The following is a 13889-nucleotide window of genomic DNA, read 5'->3' as shown; positions in this document are numbered from 1 at the left end:
CTGCCTTCATTCTTTGTAGCTGAGATGGATGGAAAACTCTCAGAGCAACACTGGATATTAGCCCCTCATTTTTACCGCAGTCAAGAGAGAAAGCATGTACCTCATTAGTGCTCCTTCATGTGCTCTTCTACTCCACAAAAAGCGGTTTCTCTTCCCCTCCTCCTGCATTAGGCAGTTTCACATCAGAAAATGCCAGTCCTCACTTCCCTCCGGGTAGATGGTAACACCATGCACAGCTGGTAAAAGCTGCAGCTTTGCCTGGGCACAACTAAGAAGGAGTTGGGAGACAGAACACAGGTATCCAGCACTGTGGTATCCTACAAGCACCATAAAGAGGCCTCAACAAAATGCAGACAAAATAGAAAAGTGCTTCCTTCCCCCCAAAAAAAACCCCTTTGCTATGTGCATTTGAAAGAGTTACAAGAGAGAAACGAAAGAAAAAACTTCCTCCTGCAACTTGCAATTGGAGCTGCAGGAGCTGTGATGCTGCCTGTTAATGAAAGCCCACTATGGAAAAAGAATTCACATTAATAAAGTCTCCAAATTAATAGTACATATCCACAGCAATTTTAATAGTACAGCTTCCGAATCTTACACTGTCTTATCTGACATAAAAAGATTATAATTGATTTATTAGCTACAAATATAAATTATACCTGATTGTTTTTTTAATAATAAAAAAGTACCATGTGTTCAGTCTTCCAAAGTTAGAATCACAAGGGGAAAGATGATAATGTGAAAGCTGTTGAGAGTACACAAATAGGTCATTTACATGCAACATGAAATAGCGAGTCATTAAAAAAATCAGACTCCTTCAAAACCATCCAAATGATTGTCACTACCAATTGTACTAACACACCATTTGTCTTCAGAGCCCTCAGAAACTGGCAAGTCTAACTCCATCATTTTGCTCACATTCCCATTTTCATACACAGTTTTCCAGAAACCTTTAACATTCAGAAGATTTGGTTTTTTTCCCCACATACACCATTTAATCTATTTATTCTTTGACTTTTCCTTTTTCATTAACTGCGAGCACTTCTTATTCCTCAGTTTTTTATGTTATGTAAATGATTCAGGCACAACAACCAGATTTTGTCCTTTTTGCTGGCTTGTAGTCAGTAATGTCCACAGTTTGCGGCGGCCCCTCAGCTTTCTGCCGTATGATTATTGGCACTACCATGTCAAACACAGTTTCAAAGAGGTAGTCCACCTTGTATCCCGTTTTCGCACTGGTCTCAAAGCACATTTTCTCAGCTGCCGGAACATCCTTCTCATCTAGCATTTTGTATTTCAGGATCTTTTTATAGAGCGCGATCGCATCCTCTGCACGGACTTGTTTTCGCACCTTCGAGCCACAGCTGGCAACAGGCTTCTCGGGTCTATTTTCATCCGGTGGCAAAGCACAGTCATCGGTGAGGTCAACTTTATTTCCGACAATAGCAAAAATGCAGTCGGCGCTCGCACTGTCCGTCAGCGCCAAGAATCTTTCTTCCAGCTCCGTCAGGCTTTGGAGGCTGTTCACATCATACGTGAGGATCACAGCCGCTGCTCCTCTGCAGTACATCGACCCCAGGCCATGAAACTGCTCCCGTCCTGGCAAAGGTTTAAACACAACAAAGAGTTACTGTGCTGCTGGAAGCTACATTATTCACTGACTAAAAGAGTGTAAGGAATTTTAAACCAATTTCACAAGTTTGCGTGGAGCAATGAAGGTAAAAATGTGGTATTTGTAGCATTTTCGGGTTTTTTCTCCTCCTTTTCCTTAAGAGTGTAACAGTGCCACAGACCAGCTCAGGTCACTGCTTGCTCAGTGTCAGAGCTGGGAATCTGTACAGACAGAATCACACAGAATCAGAGAATGTTGGGAATGGGAAGGGACCTCGAAAGATCATCCAGTCCAATCCCCCTGCCAGAGCAGGAACACCCAGATAAGGTTACACAGGAACATGTCCAGGCGGGTTTCAATGTCTCCAGAGAAGGAGACTCCACAACCCCCCTGGGCAGCCTGTTCCAGTGCTCTGGCACCCTCACCATGAAGAAGTTTCTTCTCATATTTAAGTGGAACCTCCTGTGTTCCTGTTTATATCCATTATCCCTTGTCCTACCATTGTTTGTCACTGAGAAGAGCCTGGCTCCATCCTCGTGATACTCACCCTTTACATATTTATAAACATTAATGAGGTCGCCCCTCAGTCTCCTCCAAGCTAAAGAGACCCAGCTCCCTCAGCCTTTCCTCATAAGGCAGATGCTCCACTCCCTTAATCATCTTTGTTGCCCTGCGCTGGACTCTCTCCAGCAGTTCCCTGTCCTTCTTGAACTGAGGGGCCAGAACTGGACACAATATTCCATATTCCAGGTGTGGTCTCACCAGGGCAGAGTAGAGGGGGAGGAGAACCTCTCTCGACGTAAGTAACCTAAGTCAAGTAAGTGTGACACAGAATTCACAGTTGCAGAAACCAAAAAAGTGGGTTTTTTAAAATCAAATTGCATACTAGTTTATTTATGCTGCATGAACAGCCACCCTGCTTGCATCCACAGATGGCCCATTCCATCTATTTAACCACTTATAAACAAAAAATAATTTCAAATTCCACTAGAACTTACTGCTCCTACAAATTCAGTACACACTTTCAAGTATGTCCAGTTCAGAAATCCAGATCCCAGTCAGTAATCCACTTCTTCCTGGGTTTTTAAGGATTTTGTAAGCAATTTAGTCCTATGCTACATGCCCACAGTTGCCAGGTACATTTGCTCCACAGGAAGAGACTTGTTGTCTTTAATGCTGCTGTATATAAGCCTGTATTGATGTGCACCTGTCCCACCACAAGGACTCACACTTCTTTTAGTGTTAAACATACAATCTAGAGAACTCAAACTACATTTTAACAGTAATTTATTTTTTAAGTTGCCCTGACCAGCACTCAAAAACCAACAGTTAAAAGCAGACCACGTCTTCCTCCTCGTAATTCAGTGAGGATCTCCCAGCACTTCCAGCTAAGCCTTGACAGTCTCCTTCAAATCCGTCTCTTGGAAGACAAAACTGACTCTTCTTTAAGTTTTGGGAAGCAAAAGTTGCAAAGGGACTAACTGAAAATAGGCAGAACACAGACAGTGTTTTCCTTTCCTGCCAAGAACTACAACTTTCCTCAAATATCTGCTACGAGTAGAATTTTCTGGACCACGTTCACTTTTTCTTGATCGAGTTTTGAGGAATAAAGATAAAACACAGTGGATTTCAACCAGCCAGAGTCAGGCTTAGGTCACTACAGAAGCGCGAATCACAGTATCACACAGTATCACAGAATGTTTGGGATTGGAAGGGACCTCAAAAGATCATCTAGGCCAATCCCCCTGCTGGAGCAGGAACGCCCAGGTGAGGTCACACAGGAACATGTCCAGGTGGGTTTCGAATGTCTCCAGAGAAGAAGACTCCACAACCTCCCTGGGCAGCCTGTTCCAGTGCTCTGGCACCCTCACTGAGAAGAAGTTTCTTCTCAAATTTAAGTGGAACCTCTTGTGTTCCAGCTTGATCCCAGTACCCCTTGTCCTATCATTGGTTGTCACCGAGAAGAGCCTGGCTCCATCCTCATGGCACTCACCCTTTATATATTTATAAACATTAATAAGGTCACCCCTCAGTCTCCTCCAAACTAAAGAGACCCAGCTCCCTCAGCCTTTCTTCATAAGGGAGATGCTCCACGAGGAAATGAACAAGGAAAAAAAAAAGATTAAAAAAAAGCCATCTATGCTCTTCTGAACTTTTAAGAATCATCATCATTTATCAACCCTGTTCATACACAGAGCCTCCACTTACAGAAAGTTTGGAAGTGATCTGGTTACATTAATTTTCTGCACAAAGCTACTGGCCATCATCAGTTACAGCATTGTGAAATCCTTGTAAATGACTATGGAAAAGCAGAAGAAATTCATGCTGAAAAATACATATCAGTGTATACTGGGAGAAGACACCTGCACATGAACATGCACACTGTGCAAATAACTTAGAGTCTATCTCCAGTCGGGAAAAGAACTTAAAATAGATCTTTGAGTCCCTGTAGAATGACTTTTGACAAACTTCAGGACACTACCCCACAGTGGCGAGAAGAGAGACACAGTGTTCATTGTTATCAGCAAAATGAAACTGGAAAACATCAAGCCAGAACATGAAATCCAAAGTTCACCCAACAGTGAGTGACATTCCTGGAACTGCCAGAGAAACAGATTTTAAAAGGTGCAGAATACACTATAAAGAGGCCTGAAGGAAGCTGGTGAGGATGCTTAGAACTATTCAAAACTTTTGCATGAGTTAAAACTGGGGGATCTGTCAAACTAGTGAATGACTGAAAAAAATAAAACAAAAAGAGGATATAAACAGATGTCTATAAATTCAGGCCTCACACTGAGAAAGTAACCCAGGAATAACTATTTACTCTTTCTCATAACACAGAAAATTAGGATTTCACATCAAAAATCCTGTGTGGTGTTTAAATACTTTCCTACACAGTGAATAATTGGTAGTAGGGGTTGTACAACAGAGGTCACAAGTTCAATGAATGGAGTTGAAAAAGCGTTAGGCGAAGCTCATGGAGAATTGCTTCTGTCCAATGTTGTATAATCTCCAATTTGTTTTCTTCCAGTGAAATAAATTCTTTAAACCAGTGATCTGAAGGTAGAAAAAATGAGAGGAAAAAAGCCAGCATATGCCCTTGTTGATGTATGATGGGTAAGGGCAAGGGAGATTGGGGTGCTGGGGAATGAGGGAATGAGGAGGTCAGTGCTTTGACACTCTTTTCTCCAATCTTATGTTCAAAGTCGGGCTTTCAGTTGGACATTTTTCAGTACAAGTTTGTTCTGTGACCTACTTTGTTTCCATCCGAATCCTGATTATACTGCGTTCTGGAAACCACAATGGAACACATATCCTCCCCCATTCTCCCACTCCAGATGCCTGAGCCATAAAATCCAGCCCCCAAAATCATACACTACAGCAACCGAGTACTAGAACAATACTATTACTTGTTTTATGGAATTTGTATGCTAATCTAATCTTGCACAGCATAATATAAACCATGACATTTTTACATTCCAGTTACCAACTGGCTACTTCTACAAATAATATATTGTTGAAAAGAGAAAAAGGCAGTAAGAAGAATTTACCTTGCATAAGGGATTAATTATGACAGAGGAATTATGGATAGTCTCTCTTGCTCACCCACATAACACAATCTACATGCAGAAAAAATGTTTAATTTATTTTTGCAGCAGAGTTTCCTTGTACAGACCACTTCTGGCCCTTAAGGGCTGGAACAACCTTAGATGTGGAAATCCCCCAAAACTACACAAAGTATTTAAACTAATATCTGTCCCCACCGTGTCAGGCAAAATAGTATCAGACATTACAGTGAATAACTTATTAAAACAGTCACACCCTTCTTATGGTCCTTTATTTCTTTCTCCAGACCCATCTGGTCCCACTACAACCATGTACCTTTTTAAACCATTAGCCAAATTAAACAGTAAACCCTGAATCCAAGAATGAAACCATTTTGGTATTTCAAAAATAAAGCTAACAGGGCAGAGTGGCAGAATGGTCAAATAATTTGCAAGCAAAGAAACTGCAAGGAAAAAAACCAAATCAACCACAAAGGCACAACATTAGGGAAATTTCTTAAAGCCAAGCAACAGAATCACAGAATGGTTGGGATTGGAAGGGACCTCTGAAGATCATCTAGTCCAACCTGTAACCAAAAACTAACTTCTGTTTTTCTTTTCATCTTTATATTTTGCATATTTACTGCAGTTCAACAACCCTACAGTCATATCGCTACTTGCAGCACCATTAACTTCTCAGATGCTCTTCCAGCAAGTACAAGAAGTTCTGTTGGAGATTTTACTCACTCAGGACCAGCACAGCCACCAAAGTCCTATGATGGTTATAAACAAAACAAAAATTTTGAGCCAAATGGACCTCAGTACCATCAAGCTCACAAGAAACCCAAGGGAGATAGAAGGGAAAAGTAGATCATGCAAGAGGCCAGCCTGATAAATAAGCAAGGCTAACTTTAAAGTGTGCTGAGACTTGGACTTAAGGCCTAAACTTTGGTCTATCCAGCCTCCTACAACAGCCCGACCTCTCAGCCGGAAGGCAGCAGCCCACGTGAACGCTTTCTCCAGATGGGACCACAGTCTGACCAAGCATCCCCTTCCCCTCCCAGCTCCCAGCTGAGGGATCCACTGATTACAGCAATGCCCCAGTCTCCTCCTTGGAGCCATCCATCCTCCTGCCCGCTGTCCCCAGGGGTGGTGTCCAAAGCAGCCTGTGAAGTTGCTGATGATGTTGAGGAGGTCAAAAGATTTCCTCCAGCCATGTTTGAGTGCTCCTTCCTTCCACCTCTTCAAAGGTTTTTCACCACAACTTCTTAAGCAGCGTAACTTCCCACACACACTCTTTCAAGAAATCCTTAACAGGAAGAACAAGTTTTAAATGTCTCAGTGTTTAGCACATACAACAAGGCAAAACCAGACTGTTACTTTAAAGTCTCGAGGGAATAAACCACCACAAATGCTAAAAAGCTAAAAAGATCTTCCAAAAAGTACTGGGAAAAAAGTACTGCCGTTCCTCAGATATCACAGTCTGAACAGAGTCCTAAATTCCAAGTTCCTAAACTAAATATGTAATATGGAAAAGTATATGAAGGTGAGCAACAGAAGCACACTAACATTGCACCAAAATGAACAAGAGTGCAAAACCATCCAGAAAGTTCTCAGTCCATAAACTAGGTATCTTCCGAGGATTTTCACTGTAATTTAAGCAGGATTGTGATCTGAACAGTAAAGAGGAATCAATAGAAACACAAGGTATCAGGCCAGGGGTGTCACACTCGTTTTCAGCAGGGGCCAACATCAGCCTCGCGGTTGCCTTCAAAGGACTGAATGTGATTTTTAGGCCTGTATATATGTAGGAGTAGTTACACAGTCCTAAAATTACATTCAGCCCTTTGAAGACAACTGTGAGGCTGACATGTCCCCTGCTGAAAACGAGTCTGACACCCCTGAGCTAGGCTTTGCCTTTCAAATTGCCTTTCTCCTCTATAAGAGAGTCTGAACTTGAGTGTACACAAAGAGGGCCAAGGAGCTGTGCCCTAAGGAAACAGCCAAAACAGGAAAGAAAAGAGAGAGTGTGACACCCACAACACAGCACAGAAATTGGTATTAGAAAGAAATGAGAGCTGAGGATTCCGCCGCAGTGGATGAAGGTTCAAAGGGTGACCCTGATGCTGCTGAGTTACCTCAGCCGGAACATGCGCGTGATCACAAGAGCAGACAAAGAAGCTCCTTTTTAAGGAACAGCATTTCCTTCTGTTTGCAGACAAAGCAGTAAAGTTGTGACCCTTTAAAGGACATTAGGGAAAAACAATTCTGCTAAGAACTGAGATTTCTGTTTGTGCACGTATACCGAGATATACATTATCAAAGAACAAACAATAAAGGTCCCTGAAGGTTTCATGAAAATTCCCCTGCCCACATGTGAGTCAGGCTGTAAAGTTTTGACACCGATGAAGTCAGACTTCTTCATTACCTTGTGCAAGATTGATATTTATTTCTTCTAGGTGGCTTTATCACATTTCCCTTGAAGTAAGGAGCTTTATCAAGAACCAGACTATGCCTGTGGTTACTTGAGGATAAAAATAAAGCTCTCCATCCCAAAGGATTAGCATGGAGGACATAAGCAGGAATTAGTGGCAACAAATGAGTCAGAAAGCACTGGAGAGCTCCAGTTTTGTATATCCAGGAGCTGTCTGAATACATGATTTCCCGATCCATTTAAAAAATGCCAGCATTTGGTTTTCCTCCAGGACAAAATTCCCCATAGAAGAAAAGTCTCTGGAGAAAACAAAACAAAACACACACACGCACGCCCCAACAAAACACACCACACACACATCACCACACTCCCTGCCAAAAAAACTAATCACCAAAACAACTACAGTTGAGCAACTAGAAAAGTAATTTAATCTACCTCTTCACCTAGTATTATATAGACACAATGCTGCATTATAGAATATACTTGTATATATTGAAGTTTCAGAATGCATCAGAGCTCTAGGTCTCCTAAAAATCAAGATGACATTTATTTTGCTTATACTCATTACTTAGATATGAATCAACATTTGAGGCATGAACTGTGCCCTATTCCAGGAGCTTCAGTTTAAGTTATTAAAATTAGATATGGATATCTGGGCCAAAGCAGAACATAATATAAACATAGGAAAGTACTTATCTTAATACCCAAAGGGCTTCACTTTCATGTTTTAAAGTAGAAAGAGCTACACATGGAAGAAGAAAATAACAGCCACATGGGTTAAATGAGCAACAAACAAAGGAAGGTTCTTTAATACAGCTCTCCAAATAAAAAACATCAAAAACAGACAGTCAAGAAAGTGGGATCAGTGCAATACATGACTGGGACAAGCTTACTCCATTTCTAAATGCAACTTACTCTCAATCGCTAAGTCAACTATCTCTATCTCATAATAAATGAAGATGTCAAATGGCAAAAAATATAATCTCTTCCCTTAAATCTATGTATTTTTGTCTTAATGAACAGATACTTCGAGTTCTGTATGAATCTGAAATTCCCAAGATCCCACAAACATCCCCACTCTACAAATGGGAATCGGTTCAGGCTCGCAAAGCTCCTTCGGCAAAACTGCAGTTTGATGTGAGCAAGAAAGCCCCATGAACAGGAGCTTCATTCACTTGTCACTTAGGCAAGATCAGAAATCATGATGACACTGAGCCCTGTCTTCCAGTCAGCTTTAATCATCATATTAGAAATATCACTCCTCCACTATCAAAAGCTTCATTTTGACACAAAAATCCATGGCTAGAAAGTCTAGAACTAACCCACTGCATAATCATTATCTATTAATTACTTAAATCCCTTCAGATCTGGTCTTAGAAAAAAGGGGGTTATTCAAAACTACTTTTTCAATAAATAGAAACAACACAACTTCAGTCTCTAGAGCACTTTTCATGCCAATTTAAAACATAAAAGCACCATCATATCACGTTGTACTTATGGTTCCTTCTCACCAACACACACAGTCCGTATCAAAATGTTATTCACAAGCCAATGTCCAAAGTTACTAAGTTCCAAGCCTGCAGCATTTAGGTATCTATACTGCTGCTTTTATGTAGATACAGGAAATATACTGCATGAGCGCTTCTTGCCCTCCCCTAGAGGCTGGCATTCGGGATGGCAAATGTTATCAGGCCATTTCTTTCAAGTGGTAAAAATATCTTCCCATTAAAAAAAGAATAAAATATATATCTATATACACATATACATACATATATATATATGTATATATATAAATCCTAATATTCAAATGGAGGCAAGTCACAGATTCAAAGGGACCAACAATGTATTTGTACTCTCCGCCACAGATGAGAAAGCCTCGTGAACCGTTAACAGTGAAGCAGAAGATGCTTCCTAGTACATTTAACTCCATGACAACTGGAAAAAAAAGGCAGTTCTCAAGATTTCAGTGCACTTTTATGCAGGAGGAATGTAACATTTTCCTGATCTGGAAGTGGCGATACATTATGCTGCTATAATCTAGTCCTCACTGAATTCACATACAAAAAATCTTATATAATCTATTGGTATAGAATAGAATTCTACAAAATATTAAAATATTCCATTTCATAGATCTGATTTTGTCTGAACAGTCCAATAAGTTACTTGAGAAAATCCAACTAGTCATCTAAGTGGAGGCAGAGAAAGGTTTTGATGAAACAGAAAATGCCTTGGCACTATAATCCCAAATTTATGAATTATGATACCACAGTATGGCTTTTATCCTGAGAGATTAAGCTGCACCCTTCTGGGTAAATAACAATATTAAGGAGAGAATTTTTTATTATTTTATTTTTCAGAAGTCTACTAAACTACCATCAGTGATCCAGCAGCGTCTGGGATAAAACACACCCCAAAATATATGTAAACTGTGTTTTTAGGGAACCTAAATTTTGATAGCAATAAAAAAATGAGGAAAATTACACAGCGATGAATAACTGAAGAGCCATTTGAAGGATTAATTCTTAAACACAATTCTAATCAAGAGTATGAATCTTATATTTTATCTTTGGAGTATAGCCACTTGTCTCTTGCAAACTTCTGCAGGAATATTTGATAAATATTAATGCACTCTCCACAGAATAAGAGGACAAGCTACAACAGTGTTCAGGAAAAACAGGAGGAGATGATTGGCATTACCAAGCATCGAGGCCTATTACTGGGAATTCTGCCTCCAACACAATATTCCAGGGAAAAAAATAAAACTCACCCTTTATTTTAATTCCTTTACATAACAAATCTGCCATCCTTTTGGGCATCTAAATTATGTATTAACATTCTGCCAATAGAAGATGACTAACCACTGGAAGGACAGTCCATACCAGCAACTACCAGTGTGCCTTAAGTAAAGCAACTCTTACTCCCCCTGCTTTAGTTAAGGGCACTAAAATCACGAATCTACCCCCTACTACATTTCATTAAATATATATATATATATATATAAGAAAGAAAGATATGGAAAGCTGCACAAATATGGAAAAGGAATAAATTTTAAAGAGAGTGCAGACAAACTACACAGAAAAAAAGCCAAACACCGTTGCCTGTATCCTGTATAAGGGCTTGCTCTTTTTGCTTGTTCTCATACAAAGGTAGCATACAAATTCAATTTTTTGAGTTGTAATCAGCACTAGTATGGCTGGGAAAGGAATCAGTTTGGGATCTTTACAAACAAAAAGAATCACTAGAAAGTGTGAACAAAAAGGAGGCTTTTACTTACCACAAATGGAAATTCAACTACATTCTGTATATAGGAATATGCATGTATACATGTTATAAAAAGCTATATACAGATTTATTTTAGCCTATTTTTCCCCTCCCCTTTAACTATAATAACTAAACTAAAAATAACAGGCATGCCGTAAATAAGGTTTGCAGGACATGTTTCAACAGGCACCAATGACTATGAAGTATGTAAAAGATAATGCCGTAAAATTCTAGCCACTTCACCTACCTCTGAAAGATAAGCTTTCCCTTAAAAGGATTAATAACTTCACTAATAGTAATGCTTTCTTTACAGATTCAAGCTTATGCCTAGTTTACAGTCTTTTTGAAAGGAAAGTCACCTTACCAGCCAGCCAAAAGAAATTATAGCGTCAACTATTATTAATTTGCTTCTCCTTTTATGGTTTTAATCAGTAAAAAGCTCTCATATTTTGGCTGTGTTTCCTTTTTCAGTTTTTTTGCTGAATACACCCAGAGCAATTATAGCACAACCCGTTCAAGACAGCCCTGATGGGCTTGAGAACAACCCCCCTCACACCCCTGTCCTTTCCCAGAACAGCTTCCCCTCCTCAGACTTGAATTATACCAACAGGTCAAGCCCTTTTCAATCCACTCCTTAATTGCTATTAGAGCACCAATTCAATTATCATTCCAGAAGTGGGACTCTGGCATGATTCACATAAAACAATTCTTCCAAAGAAGTTCAGTCGAATGGGCCTTTTATTGTTAGGACAAATAGCAGGCTGAGAAGTTATGCAAGAATAATGTCACACGCCAAGCTCCGTAAGACGTTGTTAACATCTACGGGATCATCTGAGCTTTATCTGAAGACAACAGCTTGTGATACGTTTCTCTGCAGCAAAAGGGCACACACAAAACCCTGTTTAATAGAAGTGGCAAAAGAGAAAATAACGGGAATTTTTGCTACAGGGTTAGTTTTATTTCATATCCTTCAAAAAGGTTATCTTTCTAGGCATGTGCTGGTAGAAGCTCCAAACCAGATGTCTAGTCACAACATTTTTCTCATATGCTGAAGAAATGACTCAAAAGACATGTAGCTTTAACTCGCAGCACACCTTTAAAGAACACACAGTTGAAACACGGATAAAAACTTGCTGTGTTTTTTTGACAGTTAACAGTGTGACAGTTTATGGAGAAATATCCTTTTAAGTAAAAGTTTTGCTTACTAAAGGCAACTAAACTAAAAGCAGATGCCTCGCAGCTTATGCTGGTGCCGATCAATGTGTTGTTGCATCCTGCAGAGCCTGCCCAGTCACAGAGGTATCCAAGAAAGCTCATTACTGCAGATGAAAACCTCTCACCCACACCTCAACTCCAATAAACATCCCTCTTTCATCTTGTCAAATCCTGTATTATTCAATCATGAACTAGTATAAGTATTCCCTGATTTTTTTTAAGCCAGGTCTGAAGTGTAATTCGCCAATTTTCTCTCCATAACTGGCAGTGAAGTTTTTCATTACTAGCTCCCAAACACAGATCTGTTGGACACACTCAAGGAAAGGAGGAGATCAAGTTAACATGGCAATAAAAAAACAATCACCAAGCGAGGCCAGAGATCAAGCATAATCCTCATTTGAGTCTGATTTCCTGAGTAATAAAGATGATAGAATTTCACTCAGCCTTCATCCGCATCTTGTGACTGATTTTATAAAGTGACCAAAGAAAAAGAAGTTATTTTCTCACAAATTAGTGTGCTGCATTTCAGGTTTCAGACTCTGAATTTTTATAGACTTTCACCATCATTATGTATCAGCTTTAAAAAAAACAACCAAAAAACAACAACAAATCTACCAGACACTCCCCTTCCCAAACACACCAAAAAAACAAACCAACCAACCAACAACATAAAAAAGGCAAACAAAACCCCACCACCCAAAACGCAAACACCAACACACACAACCTCACTCTCCCCTCTAAAAGGTATTTCTGTGTGAGTTAACCTTCTTCTTGTTAGGCTGGAGAAATTCATATTCAGGCTCTTTGCCTCCTGCAGATTCCTCTACACAATTAATCATCCTTGTAGCTCTTTTCTCCAACCTTTCCATATTATTCTACAGCCAAGACTATAAAAGAGTCAAAAGAGTCTCACTGAAACTATGATGTTACTTAAATTAGGGCAACAAAGATGATCAAGGGAGTGGAACATCTGCCTTATGAGGAAAGGCTGAGGGAGCTGGGTCTCTTTAGCTTGGAGGAGAGGAGACTAAGGGGTGACCTCATTAATGTTTACAGATATATAAAGGGTGAGTGCCATGAGGATGGAGCCAGGCTCTCCTCGGTGATAATCAATGATAGGACAAGGGGTAATGGGTACAAACTGGAACACAAAAATTTCCACTTAAATTTGAGAAGAAAATTCTTAATAGTGAGAGTGCCAGAGCACTGGAACAGGCTGCCCAGGGAGGCTGTGGAGTCTCCTACTCTGGAGACATTCAAAACCTGTCTGGATGCCTTCCTGTGTAACATCATCTAGGTGTTCCTGCTCCGGCAGGGGGATTGGACTGGATGATCTTTTGAGGTCCCTTCCAAATACCTAACATTCTGTGATTCTGTGAAATTCTTCACTACTTTCACCCCTCCCAACACATGGTATGCTTTTCAGAACAGCTCACAGGCTTTGGGACACAACAAGGTAGCACCAAGAGCTCAATCTGTCATCTACTACCAACTAAATGGACCTTGCAAAACACAGACTCTTGCCCAAATGAATCAAGCTTAACCTGTTACCAGCTCCCCACACCATTAGTCTCTCTTCATTTGCAGCCTTACACATTTGTTTAGTCCACATATTTCTAGCTGCAATCATCTTTTTATGAAGAAACTTACAAACTCTGCACAATGTCTGCACTGGACAAAGGGCCTGCACAACCCCTATGTGAAGGAGAAGAAATACTGTCAGAGAAGATTCCTGTTATCTGCAAGATTTAGTCCATAAACCAGCTTCAGCTTTTGGGGACAAAAGAGTACCCAAGATGTATTCTCTTGCATAAATCCAAAATTA

At 40.1% G+C, this 13889-nt stretch overlaps 1 protein-coding gene across 1 annotated transcript in view; it reads right to left on the bottom strand.

Annotated features, from left to right (window-relative positions):
- Nucleotides 1-1060: 1060 nt before the first annotated feature.
- RAB20 (RAB20, member RAS oncogene family) overlaps nucleotides 1061-13889 on the bottom strand; it is a gene marked incomplete at its 5' end in the record, with an annotated part of 28496 nt that continues 15667 nt past the window's right edge. Inside the window, one exon of the mRNA XM_080363971.1 lies at nucleotides 1061-1596. Coding sequence (XP_080220097.1) covers nucleotides 1076-1596 — 521 coding nt within the window. The 3' untranslated portion in view covers nucleotides 1061-1075. The remainder of the gene's footprint in view (nucleotides 1597-13889) is intronic.

The sequence above is a fragment of the Nesoenas mayeri genome (assembly GCF_963082525.1).
Source record: "Nesoenas mayeri genome assembly, chromosome: 1".
NCBI lineage: Eukaryota > Metazoa > Chordata > Aves > Columbiformes > Columbidae > Nesoenas > Nesoenas mayeri.
This window is presented reverse-complemented; position numbering and strand designations above follow the sequence as displayed.